We start from the raw sequence: 22,562 nt of genomic DNA, 5'->3' as shown, positions 1-22,562 counted from the left end.
GTCAAGTGTACCCAGAGGTAAAATGTCAAGTGTACCCAGAGGTAAAATGTCAGTGAGTGTACCCAGAGGTAAAATGTCAAGTGTACCCAGAGGTAAAATGTCAAGTGTACCCAGAGGTAAAATGTCAGTGAGTGTACCCAGAGGTAAAATGTCAAGTGTACCCAGAGGTAAAATGTCAAGTGTTCCCAGAGGTAAAATGTCAAGTGTACCCAGAGGTAAAATGTCAAGTGTACCCCGAAGTGATGTGAACGGAGTCGGCAAGCACGACATGTCCCTGGGTGTCATGAATTATCCACCGATTGCGTTTCACGTCACAACCAGTGAGGTCGAAAGAAAACGAAGCGTATCAGAGGTGTGGGGAAATAACGTTAGGGGGGGGGGGGGGGGGAGACCACCCCTGAAAATGGTGGAGACCAAATCTGAAAATGGTGGAGACCAAACCTGAAAATGGTGGAGACCAAACCTGAAAATGGTGGAGACCAAACCTGAAAATGGTGGAGACCAAACCTGAAAATGGTGGAGACCAAACCTGAAAATAGTGGAGACCAAACCTGAAAATGGTGGAGACCAAACCTGAAAATGGTGGAGACCAAACCTGAAAATGGTGGAGACCAAACCTGAAAATGGTGGAGACCAAACCTGAAAATGGTGGAGACCAAACCTGAAAATGGTGGAGACCAAACCTGAAAATGGTGGAGACCAAACCTGAAAATGCTGGAGACCAAACCTGAAAATGCTGGAGACCAAATCTGAAAATGCTGGAGACCAAACCTGAAAATGCTGGAGACCAAACCTGAAAATGTTGGAGACCAAACCTGAAAATGCTGGAGACCAAACCTGAAAATGCTGGAGACCAAACCTGAAAATGCTGGAGACCAAACCTGAAAATGCTGGAGACCAAACCTGAAAATGCTGGAGACCAAACCTGAAAATGCTGGAGACCAAACCTGAAAATGCTGGAGACCAAACCTGAAAATGCTGGAGACCAAACCTGAAAATGCTGGAGACCAAACCTGAAAATGCTGGAGACCAAACCTGAAAATGCTGGAGACCAAACCTGAAAATGCTGGAGATCAAACCTGAAATAAAAAAAAACAATATCGCCTATTTTACTCCTGGGGGTCCCAGGATTACACACCCAAAATTTCATTGCGATCGTTTCAGCCGTTTTTTCGGTACATGGGAACTGACGGACAGACAGACATTTGGTGAATTATAGTAAGATACGTCATTATTACTCTTGTTATTTTATATTTGTGTTATTACTGTAATATGTTATAACTCCTGGGACTTATTATGACTTACCCTGTACAAAGCTAAAGACAAATTATTGACCTGCTGACAGAGAAGTTTGCTCACTTGCCACATGACTACATAAAACTCCCCTCTCATGAATGAAGTTGTTATAATTAAATCATTCGCGCTGATAATGGTAAAAGGCATGACTGATGAAAGGTTTGTCATTCATTATGAAAAAAAATATTTAAAAAGTATTGATCAAAGTATAAAACACATATTTTACAGACTATTCCGCTACAGGTGTTTGGGCGGTGTATGGACCAAGGCACACTCTCTGGGGTTTTCAGATTTGAGTCCTGCCAAACCGTTTTTATTTAAAACCGTCTGGCCAAACCTTTAGACATTTGCCTTCCGCAAAATGTGACAAGTTGTTGATATTTTCGTCATACTTTGTTTTTAAAATCATTTTCATTTGTTTTTCGAGCTTTCGAGCTGTCAAGAGACAATATTTCCTGAATACAGGTGAGCTTGGCCACGCCCCCACGTGCAGAAGGAAAAGCAATCAGACTGGACAAACCACATAATTACAGTTAAAGTCGAAGTTCCTCTTCCAAGTCGCCACAACGAGGCTTTGTGCTCTATAAGTGCGACTTGAATCGCAGTTGTTGTCCGACTCTTGGTTGTTTTTTGCGCGCATTAATATAAATGGACTTCGGACCAGATCGCAGTGAAGAACGCGGTGACCGATGCTAACGTGGGCTGAATGGACAAGGTGTGTTTGTAGTGCAGGTGAGCTTGATGTAGATGTTTCTCCCGTGAGGTTCCCTCCTTTTTTATCTGTTTTAAATTCCAACATTAACTTCCGTAGACTATGCAGGTTTTTCATTTAAAGAGGTTAAATGATTAAAAGAACATGGAAAGGTAAACCTTGAAATGTTTCAAGAGATCATTGTTTGTGATGTAATGAATGGGCATTGATTGTGATGTAGGCTTCATTTGGGCTTGTGTTCATTGTGACGTAGGCATGATTTGGGCTTGTGTTAATTGTTAATAAGGCTTGATTTGGCCTTGTTCATTGTGACGTTGGCATGATTTGGGCTTGTGTTCATTATGACGTAGGCTTCATTTGGGCTTTATTTGGGCTTGTTCATTGTGACGTAGGCATGATTGGGGCTTGTGTTCATTGTGATGTGGGCTTGATTTGGGCTTGTGTTCATTGTGATGTGGGCTTGATTTGGGCTTGTGTTCATTGTGACATCGGCTTGATTTGGGATTGTGTTCATTGTGACGCAGGCATGGTTTGGGCTTGTATTCATTGTGACGTTGGCTTCATTTGGGCTTGTGTTCATTGTGAAGTAGGCAGGATTTGGGCTTGTGTTCATTGTGACGTAGGCTTCATTTGGGCTCATGTTTATTGTGACGTCGGCATGATTTGGGCTTGTGTTCATTGTGACGTAGGCTTGATTTGGGATTGTTCATTGTGACGTAGGTTTGATTTGGGCTTGTGTTCATTGTGACGTCGGCATGATTTGGGCTTGTGTTCACTGTGACGTGGGATTGATTTGGGCTTGTGTTCATTGTGACGTAGGCTTGATTTGGGCTTGTTCCTTGTGACGCACGCATGATTTGGGCTTGTGTTCATTGTGACGTAGGCTTCATTTGGGCTCGTGTTCATTGTGACGTAGGCTTGATTTGGGCTTGTGTTCATTGTGACATAGGCTTGATTTGGGCTTGTGTTCATTGTGACGTCGGAATGATTTGGGCTTGTGTTCACTGTGACGTGGGCTTGATTTGGGCTTGTGTTCATTGTGACGTCGGAATGATTTGGGCTTGTGTTCACTGTGATGTGGGCTTGATTTGGGCTTGTGTTCATTGTGATGTAGGCATGATTTGGGCTTTTGTTCATTGTGACGTCGACTTGATTTGGGAGTGTGTGCATTGTGACGTGGGCTTGATTTGGGATTGTGTTAATTGTGATGTCGGCTTCGTTTGGGCTTGTGTTCATTGTGACATTGGCTTCATTTGGGCTTGTGTTCATTGTGAAGTAGGCAGGATTTGGGCTTGTGTTCATTGTGACGAAGTCTTCATTTGGGCTCATGTTTATTGTGACGTCGGCATGATTTGGGCTTGTGTTGATTGTGACGTCGGCATGATTTGGGCTAGTGTTCATTGTGACGTCGACTTGATTTGGGATTGTGTTCATTGTGACGTGGGCTTGATTTGGGATGTGTTAATTGCGACATCGGCTTCATTTGGGCTTGTGTTCATTGTGACGTAGGCTTCATTTGGGCTTGTGTTCATTGTGACGTCGGCATGATTTGGGCTTGTGTTCATTGTGACGTAGACTTGATTTGGGATTGTGCTCATTGTGACGTGGGCCTGATTTGGGATTGCGTTAATTGTGATGTCGGCTTCATTTCGGCTTGTGTTCATTGTGACGTCGGCTTGATTTGGGCCTGTGTTCATTGTGACATAGGCTTGATTTGGGCCTGTGTTTTTTTTTTTGTTTTTTTTTGTATCGAGGCTTGTGAAAGAGCTAACATTTATTCCACAAACAAATCAACCAGACAAACAAAACATACAAAAAGAGGGAGCAGAAGACAAGATGGGGAGAGGAGGGGAAGCAAACAAACACAACACCTGAGAGCAGAGAGAAGCGCGGGAGGGAGAGGGCCTGGGGGGAGGAGGCGTGGGAAGGGGGGGGGGGGGGAGGTATAAAACACAAGGAGACCAAGGACCTCCAGGACAGAAGTTGGTATTTCAAAAAAGTGTAGGATTTGGGGTGAAATTAGCGGGGGTAGAAAAGATCAAGGTTTTGGATGGGAGAAGATAAGAGATGGTGGTGAACAGCTGTTTTAAAGACCTGGATGGTGGAGTTGGATTGAAGAGAGTGAGGGAGTTTGTTCCAGAGGCGGGAGAAAAGAGGAATGAAGGAGTGAAGGTGAGCAGTGTTCATGTGACGTAGGCATGATTTGGGCGTGTGTTCATTGTGACGTCGGTTTGATTTGGGCTTGTGTTCATTGTGACATCGGCTTGATTTGGGCCTGTGTTCATTGTGATGTAGGCTTGATTTGGGCTTGTGATCATTGTGATGTGAGGCATGATTTGGGCTTGTGTTCATTGTGACGTAGGCATGATTTGGGCTTGTATTCATTGTGACGTAGGCTTCATTTGGGCTTGTGTTCATTGTGACGTCGGCTTGATTTGGGCTTGTGTTCATTGTGACATCGGCATGATTTGGGCTTGTGTTCATTGTGACGTCGGCTTGATTTGGGCCTGTGTTCATTGTGATGTAGGCTTGATTTGGGCTTGTGTTCATTGTGACATAGGCTTGATTTGGGCCTGTGTTCATTGTGACGTAGGCATGATTTGGGCTTGTGTTCAATATCACGTCGGCATGATTTGGGCTTGTGTTCATTGTGACGTAGTCTTGATTTGCGGTTGTGTTCATTGTGACGTGGGCTTGATTTGGGCTTGTGTTCATTGTGATGTAGGCTTGATTTGTGCTTGTGTTCATTGTGACGTGGGCTTGATTTGCGATTGTGTTCACTGTGACTTGGGCTTGATTTGGGCTTGTGTTCATTGTGACGTAGGCTTGATTTGGGCTTGTTCATTGTGACGTAGGTTTGATTTGGGCTTGTGTTCATTGTGACGTCGGCATGATTTGGACTTGTGTTCACTGTGACGTGGGCTTGATTTGGGCTTGTGTTCATTGTGACGTAGGCATGATTTGGGCTTGTGGTCATTGTGACGTAGGCTTGATTTGGGATTGTGTTCATTGTGACGTAGGCTTGATTTGGGCTTGTGTTCATTGTGACATAGGCTTGATTTGGGATTGTGTTAATTGTGACGTCGGCATGATTTGGGCTTGTGTTCACTGTGACGTGGGCTTCATTTGGGCTTTGTGTTCATTATGACGTAGGCATGATTTGGGCTTGTGTTTAATGTGACGTAGGCTTCATTTGGGCTTGTGTTCATTGTGACGAAGGCTTCATTTGGGCTTGTGTTCATTGTGACGTCGGCATGATTTGGGCTAGTGTTCATTGTGACGTAGGCTTGATTTTGGGTTGTGGTCATTGTGACGTGGGCTTGATTTGGGCTTGTGTTCATTGTGATGTAGGCTTGATTTGTGCTTGTGTTCAATGTGACGTGGGCTTGATTTGCGATTGTGTTCACTGTGACGTGGGCTTGATTTAGGCTTGTGTTCATTGTGACGTAGGCTTGATTTGGGCTTGTTCATTGTGACGTTGGTTTGATTTGGGCTTGTGTTCATTGTGACATCGGCATGATTTGGGCTTGTGTTCACTGTGACGTGGGCTTGATTTGGGCTTGGTTCATTGTGACGTAGGCTTGATTTGGGCTTGTTCCTTGTGACGCAGGCATGATTTGGGCTTGTGTTCATTGTGACATAGGCTTCATTTGGGCTCGTGTTCATTGTGACGTAGGCTTGATTTGGAATTGTGTTAATTGTGACGTCGGCATGATTTGGGCTTGTGTTCCCTTTGACGTGGGCTTCATTTGGGCTTGTATTCATTGTGACGTAGGCATGATTTGGGCTTTTGTTCATTGTGACGTCGACTTGATTTGGGAGTGTGTGCATTGTGACGTGGGCTTCATTTGGGCTTGTGTTCATTATGACGTAGGCATGATTTGGGCTAGTGTTTATTGTGACGTAGGCTTCATTTGGGCTTGTGTTCATTGTGACGAAGGCTTCATTTGGGCTTGTGTTCATTGTGACGTCGGCATGATTTGGGATAGTGTTCATTGTGACGTAGGCTTGATTTTGGGTTGTGGTCATTGTGACGTGGGCTTGATTTGGGCTTGTGTTCATTGTGATGTAGGCTTGATTTGTGCTTGTGTTCATTGTGACGTGGGCTTGATTTGCGATTGTGTTCACTGTGACGTGGGCTTGATTTGGGCTTGTGTTCATTGTGACGTAGGCTTGATTTGGGCTTGTTCATTGTGACGTTGGTTTGATTTGGGCTTGTGTTCATTGTGACATCGGCATGATTTGGGCTTGTGTTCACTGTGACGTGGGCTTGATTTGGGCTTGGTTCATTGTGACGTAGGCTTGATTTGGGCTTGTTCCTTGTGACGCAGGCATGATTTGGGCTTGTGTTCATTGTGACATAGGCTTCATTTGGGCTCGTGTTCATTGTGACGTAGGCTTGATTTGGAATTGTGTTAATTGTGACGTCGGCATGATTTGGGCTTGTGTTCCCTTTGACGTGGGCTTCATTTGGGCTTGTATTCATTGTGACGTAGGCATGATTTGGGCTTTTGTTCATTGTGACGTCGACTTGATTTGGGAGTGTGTGCATTGTGACGTGGGCTTCATTTGGGCTTGTGTTCATTATGACGTAGGCATGATTTGGGCTAGTGTTTATTGTGACGTAGGCTTCATTTGGGCTTGTGTTCATTGTGACGAAGGCTTCATTTGGGCTTGTGTTCATTGTGACGTCGGCATGATTTGGGATAGTGTTCATTGTGACGTCGACTTGATTTGGGATTGTGTTCATTGTGACGTGGGCTTGATTTGGGGATTGTGTTAATTGTGACGTCGGCTTCATTTGGGCTTGTGTTCATTGTGACGTAGGCTTCATTTGGGGTTGTGTTCATTGTGACGTCGGCATGATTTAGGCTTGTGTTCATTGTGACGTCGACTTGATTTGGGATTGTGTTCATTGTGACGCGGGCTTGATTTGGGATTGTGTTAATTGTGACGTCGGCTTCATTTCGGCTTGTGTTCATTGTGACGTCGGCTTGATTTGGGCCTGTGTTCATTGTGACATAGGCTTGATTTGGGCCTGTTTTTTTTTTTTTTTTTTTTTTTGTATCGAGGCTTGTGAAAGAGCTAACATTTATTCCACAAGCAAATCAACCAGACAAACAAAACATACAAAAAGAGGGAGCAGAAGACAAGATGGGGAGAGGAGGGGAAGCACACAAACACAGCACCTGAGAGAAGGGAGAAGCACCGGAGGGAGAGGGCCTGGGGGGAGGAGACGTGGGAAGGGGGGGGGGGGAGGTATAAAACACAAGGAGACCAAGGACTTCCAGGACAGAAGTTGGTATTTCAAAAAGGTGTAGGATTTGGGGTGAAATTAGCGGGGGTAGAAAAGATCAAGGTTTTGGATGGGGGAAGATAAGAGATGGTGGTGAACAGCTGTTTTAAAGACCTGGATGGTGGAGTGGGATTGAAGAGAGTGAGGGAGTTTGTTCCAGAGGCGGGAGAAAAGAGGAATGAAGGAGTGAAGGTGAGCAGTGTTCATGTGACGTAGGCATGATTTGGGCGTGTGTTCATTGTGACGTAGGTTTGATTTGGGCTTGTGTTCATTGTGACATAGGCTTGATTTGGGCTTGTGTTCATTGTGATGTAGGCTTGATTTGGGCTTGTGTTCATTGTGACGTGAGGCATGATTTGGGCTTGTGTTCATTGTGACGTAGGCATGATTTGGGCTTGTATTCATTGTGACGTAGGCTTCATTTGGGCTTGTGTTCATTGTGACGTGGGCTTGATTTGGGCTTGTGTTCATTGTGACATAGGCATGTTTTGGGCTTGTGTTCATTGTGACGTCGGCTTGATTTGGGCCTGTGTTCATTGTGACGTAGGCTTGATTTGGGCTTGTGTTCTTTGTGACATAGGCTTGATTTGGGCCTGTGTTCATTGTGACGTAGGCTTGATTTGGGGTTGTGTTCATTGTGATGTGGGCTTGATTTGGGCTTGTGTTCATTGTGATGTCGGCTTGATTTGTGCTTGTGTTCATTGTGACGTGGGCTTGATTTGCGATTGTGTTCATTGTGATGTAGGCTTGATTTGTGCTTGTGTTCATTGTGACTTAGGCTTCATTTCGGCTTGTGTTCATTGTGACGTAGGCTTGATTTGTGCGTGTGTTCATTGTGACGTAGGCTTGATTTGTGCTTGTGTTCATTGTGATGTAGGCTTGATTTGGTCTTGTGTTCATTATCACGTCGGCATGATTTCGCTTTGTGCCATCGTTGTTAAATGCAGCAAAGGAAGCTTCTGTGTCTTGTTTTAACTGCTATGGTATATGGGTAAGGATCAATAAGGTGATTGATTAATTATTTATACGAATAACCATTTTTAAGGTGTTAATATTTGCTTTGATAATAGACTCTGTTTAAGAGACAAATCAGTTGGTGGAAATGACTAGATCATGGTTTATTACCTGTTGCACCGAAGGTGGATGGAGGTTATGCTTTCACACCTGTCTGTTTCTCTGGCTGTGAACAGGATATCTCAAAAAGTTGTGGATGGATTCGTACGAAATTTGGTGGAGAGATTGCATGGGTTTGTGATAAGGACGAATTTATTCGATTTTGGTGAAGAAGATCCGGATCTGGATCTGAGAATTTTAAAGTGATTCTTCACCTTTCAGAGATCGGACAAAAAAACGATATATAGCACAATATCTCCAAGTTGTGGACGGATTATTATAAAACTTGGTGTAGCGATTGGGTTTGTGATGAGGACAAATTTCTGTAATTTTGGTGAAGATCCGGATCTGGATCTGAGAATTTTAAAGTGATTCTTAACCTTTCAGAGATAGGACAAAAAAACGATATATAGCACAATATCTCCAAGTTGTGGACGGATTATTATAAAACTTGGTGGAGCGATTGGGTTTGTGATGAGGACAAATTTCTGTAATTTTGGTGAAGATCCGGATTTGGATCTGATAATTTTTAAGCGATTCTTCATCATTGAGAGATAAGGCCAAAAGCGATTATATCACACGATATCTCAAAAAGTTGTGGACAGATTCAGACAATTTGGTGAAGAGGTTGGGTATGTGACAAGGACTAATCGATTCGATTTTGGTGAAGATCCGGATCTGGATGTGAGAATTTTTAAGGGATTCTTCACCATTCAGAGATAGGGCAAAAAAAAAAAAACCAACTATATGCAGCACAAGATCTCAAAAAGTTGTGGACGGATTATGACAAAACTTGGTGGATCTGTTGGTTAGGCAGCAATAACAAGCCGATTAGATTTAGTTTAATATCGGATCCACATCCGACCCATCAGTGGGATGCAAAACGTGAAATATTCAGCTTGGCGGAGGAATGTGCGCTACCGAGTGCCGTTCTAGTTTAATTGTGTGGTGGTGCACTTTGTCGCAGAATATGGATTAGGTGGTCAGTTAGAGGATCAGTTTTTGGGTTTGTCTGATCGATTCTGGTTTGGGTGTGCGTCAAATGACCCAAAAGTGTTTACATCTTTGTGTTCCATTGTTTCCCAAAAGTGTTCTTCCAATTGTCCATTGTTTCCGAATGACCTTGTTTTGCTTTTAATACATATTGGGTGAGATCCTTGAGCTTCGGACGACACCAAGTTGTGTTAATACCTTTGACTTTGATGAATAGGTTGGTAGATGTTATAACAGTGCAGAAAACCGGCCAATCCCATATGCAATAGGTGAGTCCATTATTTTACTCCAAGATGCCAAATTTACTCCCAGCCTGGTGTTGGCTTAGCGGTTTGGGTGCCGGCTTGGGATCTTAGGATCCTGAGTTCGAATCCCAGTCGATCGCTGAATTAACGCCAGGGGTTTGACTCGGCCTGTCATCCTTCCGAGGTCGGCAAATTGAGTACCAGTTTACTGGTAATTCCCTGTGTGTCGCAAGAGGTGACTAACAGGGTTGGTGGCAGGAAGGGCATCCAGCCATAAAACATTGCTTCAAAAAGGGGACCACGGTGCCCAAAAAAGGCCAATCCCTGCTATGCGGGGAAAAAATGGCCTCTAAAGGTGGTTCTTCTATGCCAAATGAGGAGGGAGGGGGGGGTTAAGAGGACACGGGTGAAGACCTTCCCCCATATAAATGAAGGCATAATGTGTGCCATCTTGTATTTTGATATTTCAACAAAGGTGTATGTTTTGTGCATTTATTCTTGGTTTCCGTTTGCTCACGTGCCTGACTGTTCTGGTGGGGATGCTAAATATTTGAGTCAATTCAATGTGATATTTAACCAGGTTGAAGGTTTTGTTAGTTTTTCATTTTACTCCGTTGTCAGTAAAGAATAGGATTCTTAGGTGTCTCGCAAGTTTCCTCTTTCCAAGCTATTGTTGACCGATTATTGTGGAAAAACCTGTTCGATGTTGTTGGGTTATAAGCAAAGTTGAGTTAAGTTGGAGGGTTTTGGTATACATTTAGAAGTATTGGCTCAAACTCTTACGCTACATAAACTGGGCTTGTAGAAGAGTAAGATAAAGGACGGAGGGACGTCATCTTGACACCAGGGCAGTGGGGAACAGGCAAACAAACACAGATGGCAGATAAAAGGGTGAGTGAGGGAGATGAACAGGGTGGCTCAGTTGTAGTACTAGTAGTGGTGGGGGGAGGAGGTAGGTAGATGAAAGACCGCATCCCTCACTCGTCCCTCGGTACCTAACGAGGGCAAAATGCTGAAGAGGGGTGAGAGGTTCATGGTGGGGTGAGATTGTTTCTGTGAAAAGCTTCAGGGTTTTATGCAATGACGATGACTTGACGAAAAATCCCAATAATGATAAGAGACAGATTTGCATGTTTGTGGTGGTGCTCGTGTTCTTGCAGGCGAACCTTGACAGAATAGGAAATACGATGAGAAATTGAACATGTGGGGAGAAGGGAGGGTTGTAAAGTCTTGCACCACTGAGTAATGGGGGGGAAAATAGGTTTATGTATTTATTTTTAACACTTCCTGGTAAACTCCTCTTGTATACAGTTTGAAAGAGCTAGACTCGAGGGTGGAAAGTTGGCAAATGGAGTGTAGTGGAGGACAGGCTGATGAGCAGGTAGACAAGGGGACAGCATTTGAGGGGCAAAGTTAATTGGATGGTTGAGATTTTAAACTTTAAGGAAGGAAGGGTGCAGTTGGACCAGCTTGTGGATTCTAAATGATAGACAAAAAAGTGGGGGCAAAGGAATGGGGGTGAGTATGTGGCTTGATGCATTAGTTGCTGGATTCATATGTGCGATCAGTTGTGGGTGGAATGGCAGAAATGTAACTACGTAATTGAAATTGATGCAATGTAGGAAAAACAACAAAAAGTGAACGTATGCAGGCCTTGAGGCCTTGAATTAGAGGGCCTTGGATTAGAGGAAAGCATACGGGATGATGGCAATCCTAAGAAGTCTGTTGAAAATATGAGTAGGCCAACAGTAGTTCAAGCAGACTCTTGGAGCACACCTTAACTAGAATGTATCCAGATGAGACTGGACTTGGACAGGGTCGGTCTCCAATGGGTGATCCGAGAGTGTCGGAGATTAACTCCCAATATGCTGAGCCGAGGTGTTCTGTGCACGTGCATTCAATTAGGTTTGCTGCGTGGCAGGTTCGACACACATGCTCAGTTTTTAGAGGAAGCGGGTTACCTTGTAGGGCAATTTTGCAGCTTAAAAACCACAACAATCCTGCTTTTTAAACACAAGTTTAATGTATAATAATACCTAGGATGGGGAGAATACCTGTAAATCAAGGATATGGAAACAGGGGGGGCGGGGGGGGGGGGGGGCGACAACCCGATCAGCACCACATTGTTAACCTAGATGACGAAGGACTGTTCACCTGTCTTGGTCTGATTTCACATGCACATATGTTGATGGGGAGCATGCCCTGGAGTGCCATTGTTTTTTTTTACTATTTTTTTGTAGACAGAGTCGAGGCTTGTGAAAGAGCAGCTCGAACAGAGAACAAATCACGACATAAAATAACAAAATAAACAGAAGGGGGAAAATACCAACAGCAGGGCCAAGGGGGAAAATAAACAGACGGACAACAAGGGATGCGGGGGTAAGGATGATGGGTAGGGAAGAGTGCAGGAGGTGGATGAGATGAATACAGATGCAAAAAATATATATATTTGGGGGAGGGGTTGGTTTAATGGGTGGAAAACATGGTTTTGGATGGGAGGGGGGTTGATCTGAGGCGGTGGTGAAGAGCTGTCCTGAAAACCTGGAGGGAAGAAAGGCATTGAAGAGCATGCGGAAGCTGGTTCCCACTGTGGGGATAAAAGAGCAACGAATGAGTGGTGAGCAGTTATTGTGGATTTTGAAAGTTTCACTAGAATGGGCTTGCTGGTGGACCACATGCTCCCTGCAGAAACATGGGGGTGTGGGGCAAAGCATGGAAAGGGCAGAGGGTGCAAAACCAGAAAGGATGTGGTAGAAGACAGAGAGACCATCGACATGTCTGCCATGGCGAATTGATAAGCTCATAGAATCGGATTCATTTTGGGAGATTCCAATGGTTCTTGAAGGCTTTTGTTTCCATGGTGTCAAGCTGAGCAAGCTGTGAGGCAGGGGAGTCAGCCCAGGGGTAAGAGCAGTACTCCATTAAGCTGTGGATGAAGGACTTGTAGGTGGATAGGAGTCCAGGTGTGCCAAGGAAGGACTTTTTATGACGGAGGATGCCCAGTGGTGACTGACTTTGGTTTGGAGGCCAACTTTCATATGTGGTCATGGCTGAGAGTAAAACCCACGTGTTTTAGTGACTGAACTTCTTTGAGAGGCCTGTTTATAAAGTAGATGGGAGGGCTTGCAGTATGGTCCTTACACATACATTTTCTCAATGTCTTTAGAGGGAAGAGGATGCTGCCTGTCTATCAGAAGGGTGGGGGATGTCACAGCAGAGGATGGAGTCATTGGCAAAGAGGATTTTCCAGAAAGAGCATTGAAGAGTAGGAATAATATGGGGGCGCTGCAGCCTTGACAATGAGACGAGATGAAAGGATTCTGTTGAGAGCCACATGTTGGCTACAAGAGTGGAAGACGTCGGTAACCTAAGAGTGGAGTTGGTGTTGGATGACATAGGAAGAGTTTGGAGAGATAGGTGGGATGCCAGACTGTATTGAAAGCTCGAGATAGATTTGGCTTGCAAATGAGGGCCTTGTCACTCGTGCCGTGATTACGATGGCTCTGACAATGAGATGCTCAAGCTGAACTTACTGCGGGGCCTAGCACTGCATTGGCCGAATCCTTTCCTAGCCCTCCCTATGGTGCTGATTCCCTCCCGATTACCTCTCTCCAACTGCGAGACATCGATGAATTCTCCCCAATGGCGCTGAATACGGCTGGCTTTTATAGCCACTGCCACACTTGTGCCCCCTTTATTCCCCTCTGCGAGGCTCTCTCTAGCCGTCCCAGCCCACAAGGGTCATGTACATGATCCTGTGGTGAGGAAATCATTAATGGTCTCCTACACATCAATGCAGCATGTCCAAAGTTGCTCATGTGGACATAGCATGTCTATGGAACATGTGGGGCTCATACAGGTGCACAGCCAATTTTGACAGTCGTATGGAGCTGGCCTGCAGTTTTGACAGTCACGTGGGAAGGATGGACTGAACGAGAAGATGAACAAGTGGAAGGAATGTATGGAGACAAAAGGTCTGAAGGTGAATATCGGAAAGACGACGGTGATGGCAAGTGGTAAAGCATGTGGTGAGGTGGAAAGAATTGGGAAGTGGCCGTGTGCTGTGTGCAGGAAGGGTGTCGGAGTGAACTCCATTCAATGTACAATGTGCGCTGAGTGGGTTCATCAAAAATGTAGTGGTCTGAGCGGGTCATTAACCAGTGTGGCAGCTACATTCAAGTGTAAGGTGTGCACAGAGGGAGCTGCAGATGGAGGAAAGTTGAGTTTGATCTTGGAGACGGCGTGAAGCTGGAAGGTGTGAAAACATTTTGCTACCTCGGAGACATGCTGAATGGAGAAGGTGGATCAGACTCGGCAACGGTTGCTCGAGTGAGGTGTGCATGGAAGAAGTTTCGGGAACTGAGTGGCGTGATGACGAGGAGGGGAGTGTCGTTGAAGCTGAAGGGAAAGGTGTATGCTGCATGTGTGAAGTGTTATGATTTATGGGAGTGAGACATGGGTAATGAACGTAGAGCAGCAACGAAGGCTGGGAAGGGTGGAAATATGAATGGTTCGATGGATGTGCGGAGTATCGTTGAGAGAGAGGAAGACAAATGATGAATTGCGAAAGATGGGAAGAAAGCCTGTGATTGATGCTGTGAAGAGAAACAGTTTGAGATGGTTTAGTCATGTGTTGAGGAAGGATGAAAGTGACTGGTTGAGAAGAGTGATGGAAATGAATGTAGAAGGAAGTAGAGGACGGGGAAGACCGAGAAAGACTTGGCTAAAGGTGGTGGAAGAAGAAATTTGGGCAAGGGGGTTAACAAGGAGAGATGCAGAAAATAGGGCAAAATGGAGAAGATTGTCATGGGGACCGCAAGGCTAACCCCCGCTCTCGCAGGGAAAGTGGCCTTAAAATGCCTGTTGTTGTTGTTGTGGAAAGGTGAATAACTGCAATCGGGAAAACATAATAACTTTTCCTACAAAGGCAGAAGACACAGACAGAGGCTAGGGTGTCTAAATAGGAGCTTCCGATACACCTGATTGTGGTCGTTTCTAACGAGCGTTACAAACATTTATTATAACGTTCGTTATGAAATGTCATTAATAAGTCAATCCTTCATTAGCCCTCTTCCCCCCTCCTCAGGTCATTTTCATATCACTACAAAATAATCGCAGATTAATGAATTAATCAAATCATGTCCAGGAAAACGATTAATGACGTCATTAAAGGAATCTGCCTCCTGGAGACAGAATGACAAGAGAAGTGAAATGGCAAGTTATCAACTTCTGCTTTTAATAGGAGTTTGAGGCCTCGTAATGAAACTGGTGTGTTTGGAGCAAAGAACACTCTCCCATGCTTCATGAATTGCTTTGTGAATCATACACGAACAACGCAAACGGTCTAAAAACTGCACTTTGGTTGTTCTTCATCATAGATTCAAATGTATGTTTTAAGTATTATTTAAGTTTCGTTTGCTTGTGCTGTATTTTGCAACCTTCCTCTTCGCAAATTCCTACTGTGTGTGTGTCTGTTTGGAGGGGCTTATTCTGAGCTGGTTACCGACTCCAACTCGTTTGACTTGTTCCTCCTAATTGTGGAACCATTTCCTTTATCTCCAGAAACCACATTCTCACCCAGGTATTCGTTGTGCCTGTACGCCATGTTGTAATCTCCCTTCATAGTTGCGCATTTTACTGCCTTTCTCATCCAATCGGCTATACTGTCAACTGGATGAATCCACAGCTTGTTCTTTGCTTTCTAGGCACCATCTTCCCACGAGGCCCTATGCCTTCGAGACGATGAATTAAATCTCTAGGGAGAAGGGTTGTGTTTGGGAATCTGGGGTTTGGAGGGGGAATGGGCTTTTTTTTTTCTTTTTCTTTTTTGTAGACTGAATCGAGGCTCGTGAAAGAGCTAACATTTATTTCACAAACAAATCAACCAGACAAACAAAATATACAAAAAGAGGGAGCGGAAGACAAGATGGGGAGAGAAGGGGAAGCACACAACCACAACATTTGAGAGCAGGGAGAAGTGTGGGAGGGAGAGGGCTTGGGGGCAGGAGGCGTGGGAAGGGGAGGGGGGAGGGAGGGGGGGGAGAGGTATAAAACACAAGGGGACCGAAATTAGCGGGGGTAGAAAAGATCAAGGTTTTGGATGGGGGAGGATAAGAGATGGTGGTGAACAGCTGTTTTAAAGACCTGGAGGGTGGAGTGGGATTGAAGAGAGTGAGGGAGTTTGTTCCAGAGGCGGGAGAAAAGAGGAATGAAGGAGTGAAGGTGAGCAGAAAGCTAGAAAGCTAGAAGCTTCTAGAAAGCTAGAAGAAAGCTAGAAGAGCAGTAATACCTATTACTTCTAGTAATAGGCTAGAAGTAATAGGTAAATCATCATGGAAAGCCATAATGCAAAAGACTGCCTTCTGTTGATTACTTGAGCTGGTAATATGTGCTGGAAAATATGATGAATTGTATAAACATTTGTTGGCCTTTCCATTTCTGTACCTTTCAGGGTGTTCCATTAGATACAAATTGAGTATAAACAAAATCTTAACACTCAGGTTTGATTATGTACACATGTTTATTTTATTGAGTTCTGTAATGTTATTTGCAAAATGGAGATTCTTTGGTGTTTTACCTTGTGTCGTGAAGTGGGAATCAAATATTTGTTCACAAACGATTGTCTTGAGCTAATCTCCGTTGGGAGTGAAAATTGCTTTCCTTTCTGGTCTGGTAGTTGGGGCCATGCATCATCACTTGTCCCACCAACAAGTCCATGTACTGTGTATCGCTTCGCTGCTCTGTGCGAGTCGAGCCTGCGTTTCTCATTTCCTCGCAGGTTTTGTGTGAAATGTTGATGAGCCTCTGCCTTTGTTTTCCTTTGCCAGTGCGAGTGTGAATCTTACACCCGGTGAGGAGCTGGCTTCGTTCGTGCAAGCAGACGGCTAACACCATGGCAGGGTGATCCGACTTTGTAGGCGAAGACAATGTTGCCTCAGATGTTGGGCCTATGCTTTTGCCTCTTGACAACATGTCAAGCTTTTCCACTTCATGATCTGGCCTGCAGTGACAAGGAGCTTCGTCAATGTACGGGTAAGGTATCGATTAAAGATTCGTACCTGCCATGGGCTTCATCCTGAAGGTTGTTCATCGTGTTATTTAGCAGTCGTGGGTGTGCGGTTCAAGTTTGTGGGAGGTGAAAAGTTTTTTTATTTTGTTGTTTTTTGAAAAGTTATACCCTTCCTTTTACATGCTTTGCAGTTTAAATCTTCAAATGATTCACCATAAGCTGTCTTTCCTGCTCTATCAATAGAGAGAATGATATGGTTATCGTGAGGCACCTGTGAACCGCATCCTCTATAGCCTGGTGTTTAAACCCAAAACTGGGGCTGGATTAACACCTGAATTTAAGAGTTAACTTTAAGTTGTATTGGCTTCCTTGGAAATGTCAGTTTAAATCATTGCTTATTTTTTTCATGGCACTTCTAATCGTCTTTATTGTAATTGTCACCTGGAAGTTGTGGTCTTGGAGTCAAACTCCACTCTGCTATCTCGCACCATTTTTTTGGGAGAAATCGTGTTGCTGTTTTATTAGTAATGCAGAAGTTGTTTTTTTCTTCTTTATCCTTAGGCTTGGATTGTGAGAGAAGCTTTTCCAGCTGTGCACATACTCATCGATCACGTTGCTGCGTAAGTCGAAGGGATTTGTAGTTAATGAGGAATAACAATGAACTTTGATGCAGGAGGAGGCCATTCTGCCCATCGTGCCTGTTTTACACCAGCCCAAAAATCTCTCTGACAACAGACTCTGTGTGTATGTATGTATATATATATATATATACAAACAAAATAATATTTAACTATTTTTGAGGATTTTAATATATATTTTTTATTTTTATGAGTGGGGGAAGAGGGGACAGGAATGAAAGTGGACCCCCCTGATGAGACCCTCCCATACATGGCAATCGCTACACATGTACTATTGTAGCGGTATCATTTTGCCTTTGGTTCATTGACAGTTTGGTTACCGCTTCATGACCTTTGGTTTATCTCCAGTCATTTCCCGGGTGACTATTCAGGGCTGGAGAGCACTGTGATCAATGAATAAGTACTTGGAATCCGAACATCTCGGAGGTCTTTTCTTCCACGCTAAATTATCACCCAATTTTGGAAATCAGCCAAGATTACCGCTTCACACAAAAAAATGTGCAAAAACAGATCCTTGCAACTACAGACCAATGAGCCTGCTCCCAATTATCAGCAAAGTCATGGAATCCATCATTGCTTTGGATATGAAATCCTTCCTCTTCTTCAATGGCTTGATCTCTGATCATCAATTTGGTTTCAGACCAGGTCACTCTACACTGGACATGCTGCTTCTGCTGTCTCAACAATAGATAGAGGCCCTCAAAGCCAAACAGGAAGTCAGAGCTGTCTCCCTTGACATATCACGTGCCTTCGATACGGTCTGGCACCCCGCTCTGCTCACCAAACTCACTTCCTATGGTATCCATGGAAATCTCCACGCATGGCTTGCGGACTTCCTCTCTGGTCATAGTCAACGTGTGGCCCTGAATTGATTTCTCTCATCTCCTCTTCCTGTTCAGGCTGGAGTTCCCCAAGGCAGTGTTCTGGGCTCTGTGCTTTTTCTGGTCTTCATCAATGATCTATCCGACTCTCTGAAAAATCCTCTCTCTCCCTTTTGCTGATGACTCCACTCTCTGCCGCTCCATGCCTCATCCCTCAGATCGGCAGTCTGCAGCCTCCTCACTCTCTGCAGACGTGGACAAAATCAGACTGGTCAAACAAGTGAAACATGTCTTTCAATCCTGACAAATCTCACACTCTCACTATGTCTCTCTGAAAAGACCGACTGGACAACCCTCCCATCTACTTTCTCAACAATCCTCTCCAAGAAGTTCTGTCACTCAAGCTTTTTGGTCTCACTATCTGCCATGATCTTTCCTGGGAAAACCACATTTCCAAGCTGGCCTCCAAAGCCAGTCGCCGACTGGGCATCCTCCATCGTGCGAAGTCCTTTCTTGGTACACCTGAGCTCCTCACTACACACAAGGCTTTCATCTGCAGCTCAATGGAATACTGCTCTCCCCTCTGGGGTGGTGCTCCTGCCTCACACCTAGCTCGGCCTCGCGCTGTTGAAACCAAAGCTTTCAGAATCATTGGAATCTCCCGCGATGAAGTTAACTCTGAGGGCCTTTTACTCACTCACCGCAGGCAGGTTGGTGGACTTTGTCTTCTACTGACTCCTCTCCGGCCTAGCTCCCCCAGCTCTGTCTGTGTTCTGTCCCACAAATATTCCTGCAGGACACACAAGATCTGCCATCATCCCTCTTCTTGTGAAATTGCCAAAATCAAGACTCACTGCTCACCTTCACTCTAATTCCCCTTTTCTCCCACCTCTGGAACAAACTCCCTCAATCTCTTCAATCCCATTCCTCCCTCCAGGTCTTTAAAACAGGTGTTCACCACCATCTCTTATCTTCCCCCATCCAAAACCTTGATCTTTTCTACCCCCATTAATTCACCCCAGATCCACCTTTTTAAAATAACTTCTTTCCTGGAAGTCCTAGCAGTGTCAATATGTTTTATACCTTTCCCACTCGCCCCCCCCCCCCTTCAAATGCCTCCTCCCCCCAAGCCCTCTCCCTCCCACAGATCTCCCGATGTCCCTGTTCTCTACTTTTTGTTTCGTTTTTTTTTTTACGTAGAAGGCTCCAGGCACAGACTATGTCGTCCTCATCGAGGCCAGGCCAAATAAAAGAGCTGCATTGATAGAAAAGTAAAGAAGGGGAGAATAGTCTACAAACTCCCCCACTCCCTTCAATCCCACTCCACCCTCCAGGTCTTTAAAACAGCTGTTCACCACCATCTCTTATCTTCCCCCATCGAAAACCTTGATCTTTTCTACCCCCGGTAATTCACCCCAGAGTCCTTGCAGTGTTCATATGTTTTATTCCTCTCCCACCTCCCCCCAAGTCCTCCCGATGTCCCTGCTCTCAAATGTTGTGTTTGTGTCCTTCCCCCTCTCTCCCCATCTTGTCTGCCGCTCCCCTTGTTTTTTGTGTTTTGTGTGTCGGTTTGTCTTTTTGTGTGATTAATGTTAGCTCTTTCACGAGCCTCGATCTTGTATACAAAAAAAAAAAAAAGAAGAGTTTTTGAGAAAGCAGAGATTCTGCTTTTTGAAAAGGGGAAGATCATACGTGTTAGGAAAGACATGTGAAGGTAAAGAGTTCCAGAGTTTGGCAGTGGAGGGTGAAGAAACAAACATCATAACGGCCCACCCTTGAGTTGCCAATGGCCACACAATAATCATGAGATGTAGTGGCTTGTCGAGTACTGTTGTACCTGTGTGCTTCCCGCTCTCTCCCTATCTTGTCTCCCGCTCCCTTTATTATATGTTTTAGGTGTCCTTTTATTTATTTTTTTATTTATTAATGTTAGCTGTTACACGAGCTAACAGGTATCTTGTATCCCCCAAAAAATAAAAAATACACACGCAAGCTACCAACAAGTCATGCCATATTTACTGTTCATGCAATGACGAACGGGTGTTCGTGGATGGAACGGAAATGTGGATGTACTCTGAAGCGGTTTGACCCTGTGGAAAACCTCCAGTACTTGACGTTGCAGGAAAGATTTGGCATCGAATGTAAGCCTTTGTTGCCAAAACCTTGAATTGCTAAAACGGAAGGGATGATAAATTGTAAAACTGATTCAAACATTCAGCATGATGGTTGCTTTGAATGCATGATCAAAGGCACCAATCTCAAGGCCCTTCAGGTTCAACATGGCACTGATTGATGGCAATTGCACATTTGTGACCAATATTTGTTTTTCTGATGACAAAGAAATCCTTATTCTGACTTTGATAGCGGAGCTGAATCACAAGGTAGATGGGCCTTGTGGTATTTGTTTTTCCTATTTCAGTTTTGATGCTATGCAATAGCAGTTAAAATATTTGATCCTATTATGAATTTTTTACAATTTGTTCTTTACAGTACAACATAGAGGGTAAAAAGGCAACAAACTGACAGCACGGTAGTTGGAGAATGACCAATGAGAGGGGAGGAGTCAATGCAGTAACATGCAAGAAGGTTAGGTAGGGTTAATGATGGTGGAAGGTATTGTGGGTAGGGATGGGCAATGACACGAGATGGTGGTGCACAGCCTACATGAAGCCCTGTGGGGTAGAATATGATCGAACTGCTTCAGGAAAGCAATTTCAAAAACCAGAGGAATGAGATTGATTGCGGTAAGCCTGGAAACTGTTAATTTAATGAGTAGGGGTTTAATGGAGGAGTGTGCATCCTGGAGTTGCTGACTATGGTTGGATGGCAAAGAGAGCAGAGAGATAGCCAGGAGGAGAAGTGGTTGAAACACACCGACACACGACACAGGCTTTACCAAGTAATGCTCTAGACAAGTTCATATAAAGGGGCGCCCCACATCTGGCAAATAAAATACATTTACTTCTTCATGCAGGTGTCTGAATCAAATTGGCGCCCCTTTATATTCACTTTCCTGGAGCATTACTTGGTTCCTCCTCAGAACACAAGGGTAGTCCAGCATGCACACAAGATTTTTTGAATGTCCCTTATTTTCTATCATCTAGCATTTTCCAAAAGCCATGGAATGTCCCTTCTTTTTAAAACTTTGCCACATAGCACATCTACTATATAAAGGGGCCTTTTCTATGCCCCTAGCATTTTTCTCAAGTTTAAATACATGATGACAGATGGAGACATTTCTATCGGTGATCATAAGGACTCCTCTTGGGAGTGACATTTCCATGATGTCAGTCCCATTCAAGGTGAGATTATGGTTTGCCAAGTTTAATTGGCTTGTTTTATTCAGATATATCTGCAACTTGGGTTAATATTGTCTGAGTGATCGACAGGCTGTATTTGGAGCTGAAGATATCTATCTCAAATTGACAGCATGTTAAAGCCCCCACCAAAAAGATTCATGTGTGTGCTCAACTTGGTGCAAATTGCACCTTTATTTTTTTGTTGTTTTAACTTTCCACCCTCATCTTTACCAATTAATTTATGCTCCCAACTCTCCCTCAGCTTTCACCTGCTCTGACTCCTCATGCTGAAATAGCTTCTGGCCTTGTAGCACCTGCCCTGCTTGTGACTCTTGTGGTGGTTCTGGTGATTTGCTGTCTGCGCGGGGAGAAACATGAGCAGAGTTTAAGGGGCGCTTATAACCCCAGGGAGCAGGAGTTGAGTGGAGGAAGGCAGACTCCCTTTAGTTACCTTGGGCTGCCAATCCCTCCACTGGAGCGGCTCATCTGATGGGTTGTTGAGAGATGCTTTCTCCATTTCTCATGGCTTCCTCCTTCCCCCTCTAAGTTATGCACCCATACGAATTTGTCTCTCCACTGTATGTTGGACTTCAGAATGATCTTGATAAATCCATCAAGTTTTCTATCCACTGTCAAAAGACTCTTTGCACACTGGACCAGGAAGCTTTACATGAACTGGTAAAGACTTCTCTTTTTTATTTTGAATGCTGACCTTTCCACTTCTGCATTGTCACCATCATGACCATCCACCGTCATTCATTTTAAACTACATTTCATAACTGTACAAGTGTTGATGGATTTGTGCATTTTCCTGTAAATTTCTGAGATTCTTTGGACTTGGAAATTCAGAAATGTAGTGGGTGGAGCACAACAACAACAAAACAATAACAAAAACTTTAATTTCAACCTCTGTTTGTTGCAAAGGCATTTGGTTTTCTGGAACTAATGTGAATTTTGTGTACAGCTTAGGCTGCTTAGTATTGAAGATGTAACAAATGCTGTAGAGGTAAAAGGAAAAGAGGAGGAATGGGAGAGAAGATCCGTCTGGAGGGGAAGTAAAACGATGCATTGTGGGTGGATGTGGGGTTGGTGGAATTGTATATTGCCATTTTTTTTTAACCTAATACACAGATTCACTGG

At 44.3% G+C, this 22,562-nt stretch overlaps 1 protein-coding gene across 4 annotated transcripts; it reads left to right on the top strand.

Annotated features, from left to right (window-relative positions):
* The first annotated feature begins 1,753 nt into the window (after positions 1-1,753).
* Positions 1,754-22,562, top strand: LOC144888669 (uncharacterized). 4 transcript variants are annotated; one of them, XM_078767395.1, is made up of 4 exons: positions 1,754-2,011; positions 16,483-16,687; positions 17,226-17,284; positions 21,685-22,562. In XM_078767395.1, the coding sequence occupies exons 2-4, from the start codon at positions 16,582-16,584 to the stop codon at positions 21,910-21,912; spliced, it is 393 nt and encodes a 130-aa protein (XP_078623521.1). In that variant the 5' UTR covers positions 1,754-2,011; positions 16,483-16,581; the 3' UTR covers positions 21,913-22,562. The 4 variants fall into 4 exon arrangements, with proteins under 4 accessions (XP_078623521.1, XP_078623522.1, XP_078623520.1 ...); XM_078767396.1 differs by having other exon boundaries at positions 1,776-2,028; positions 16,483-16,681; XM_078767394.1 differs by having other exon boundaries at positions 1,784-2,028.

This window comes from Myxine glutinosa, chromosome 13 (genome assembly GCF_964187855.1).
Source record: "Myxine glutinosa chromosome 13, kmMyxGlut1.1, whole genome shotgun sequence".
NCBI classification, from domain to species: domain Eukaryota; kingdom Metazoa; phylum Chordata; class Myxini; order Myxiniformes; family Myxinidae; genus Myxine; species Myxine glutinosa.
This window is presented reverse-complemented; position numbering and strand designations above follow the sequence as displayed.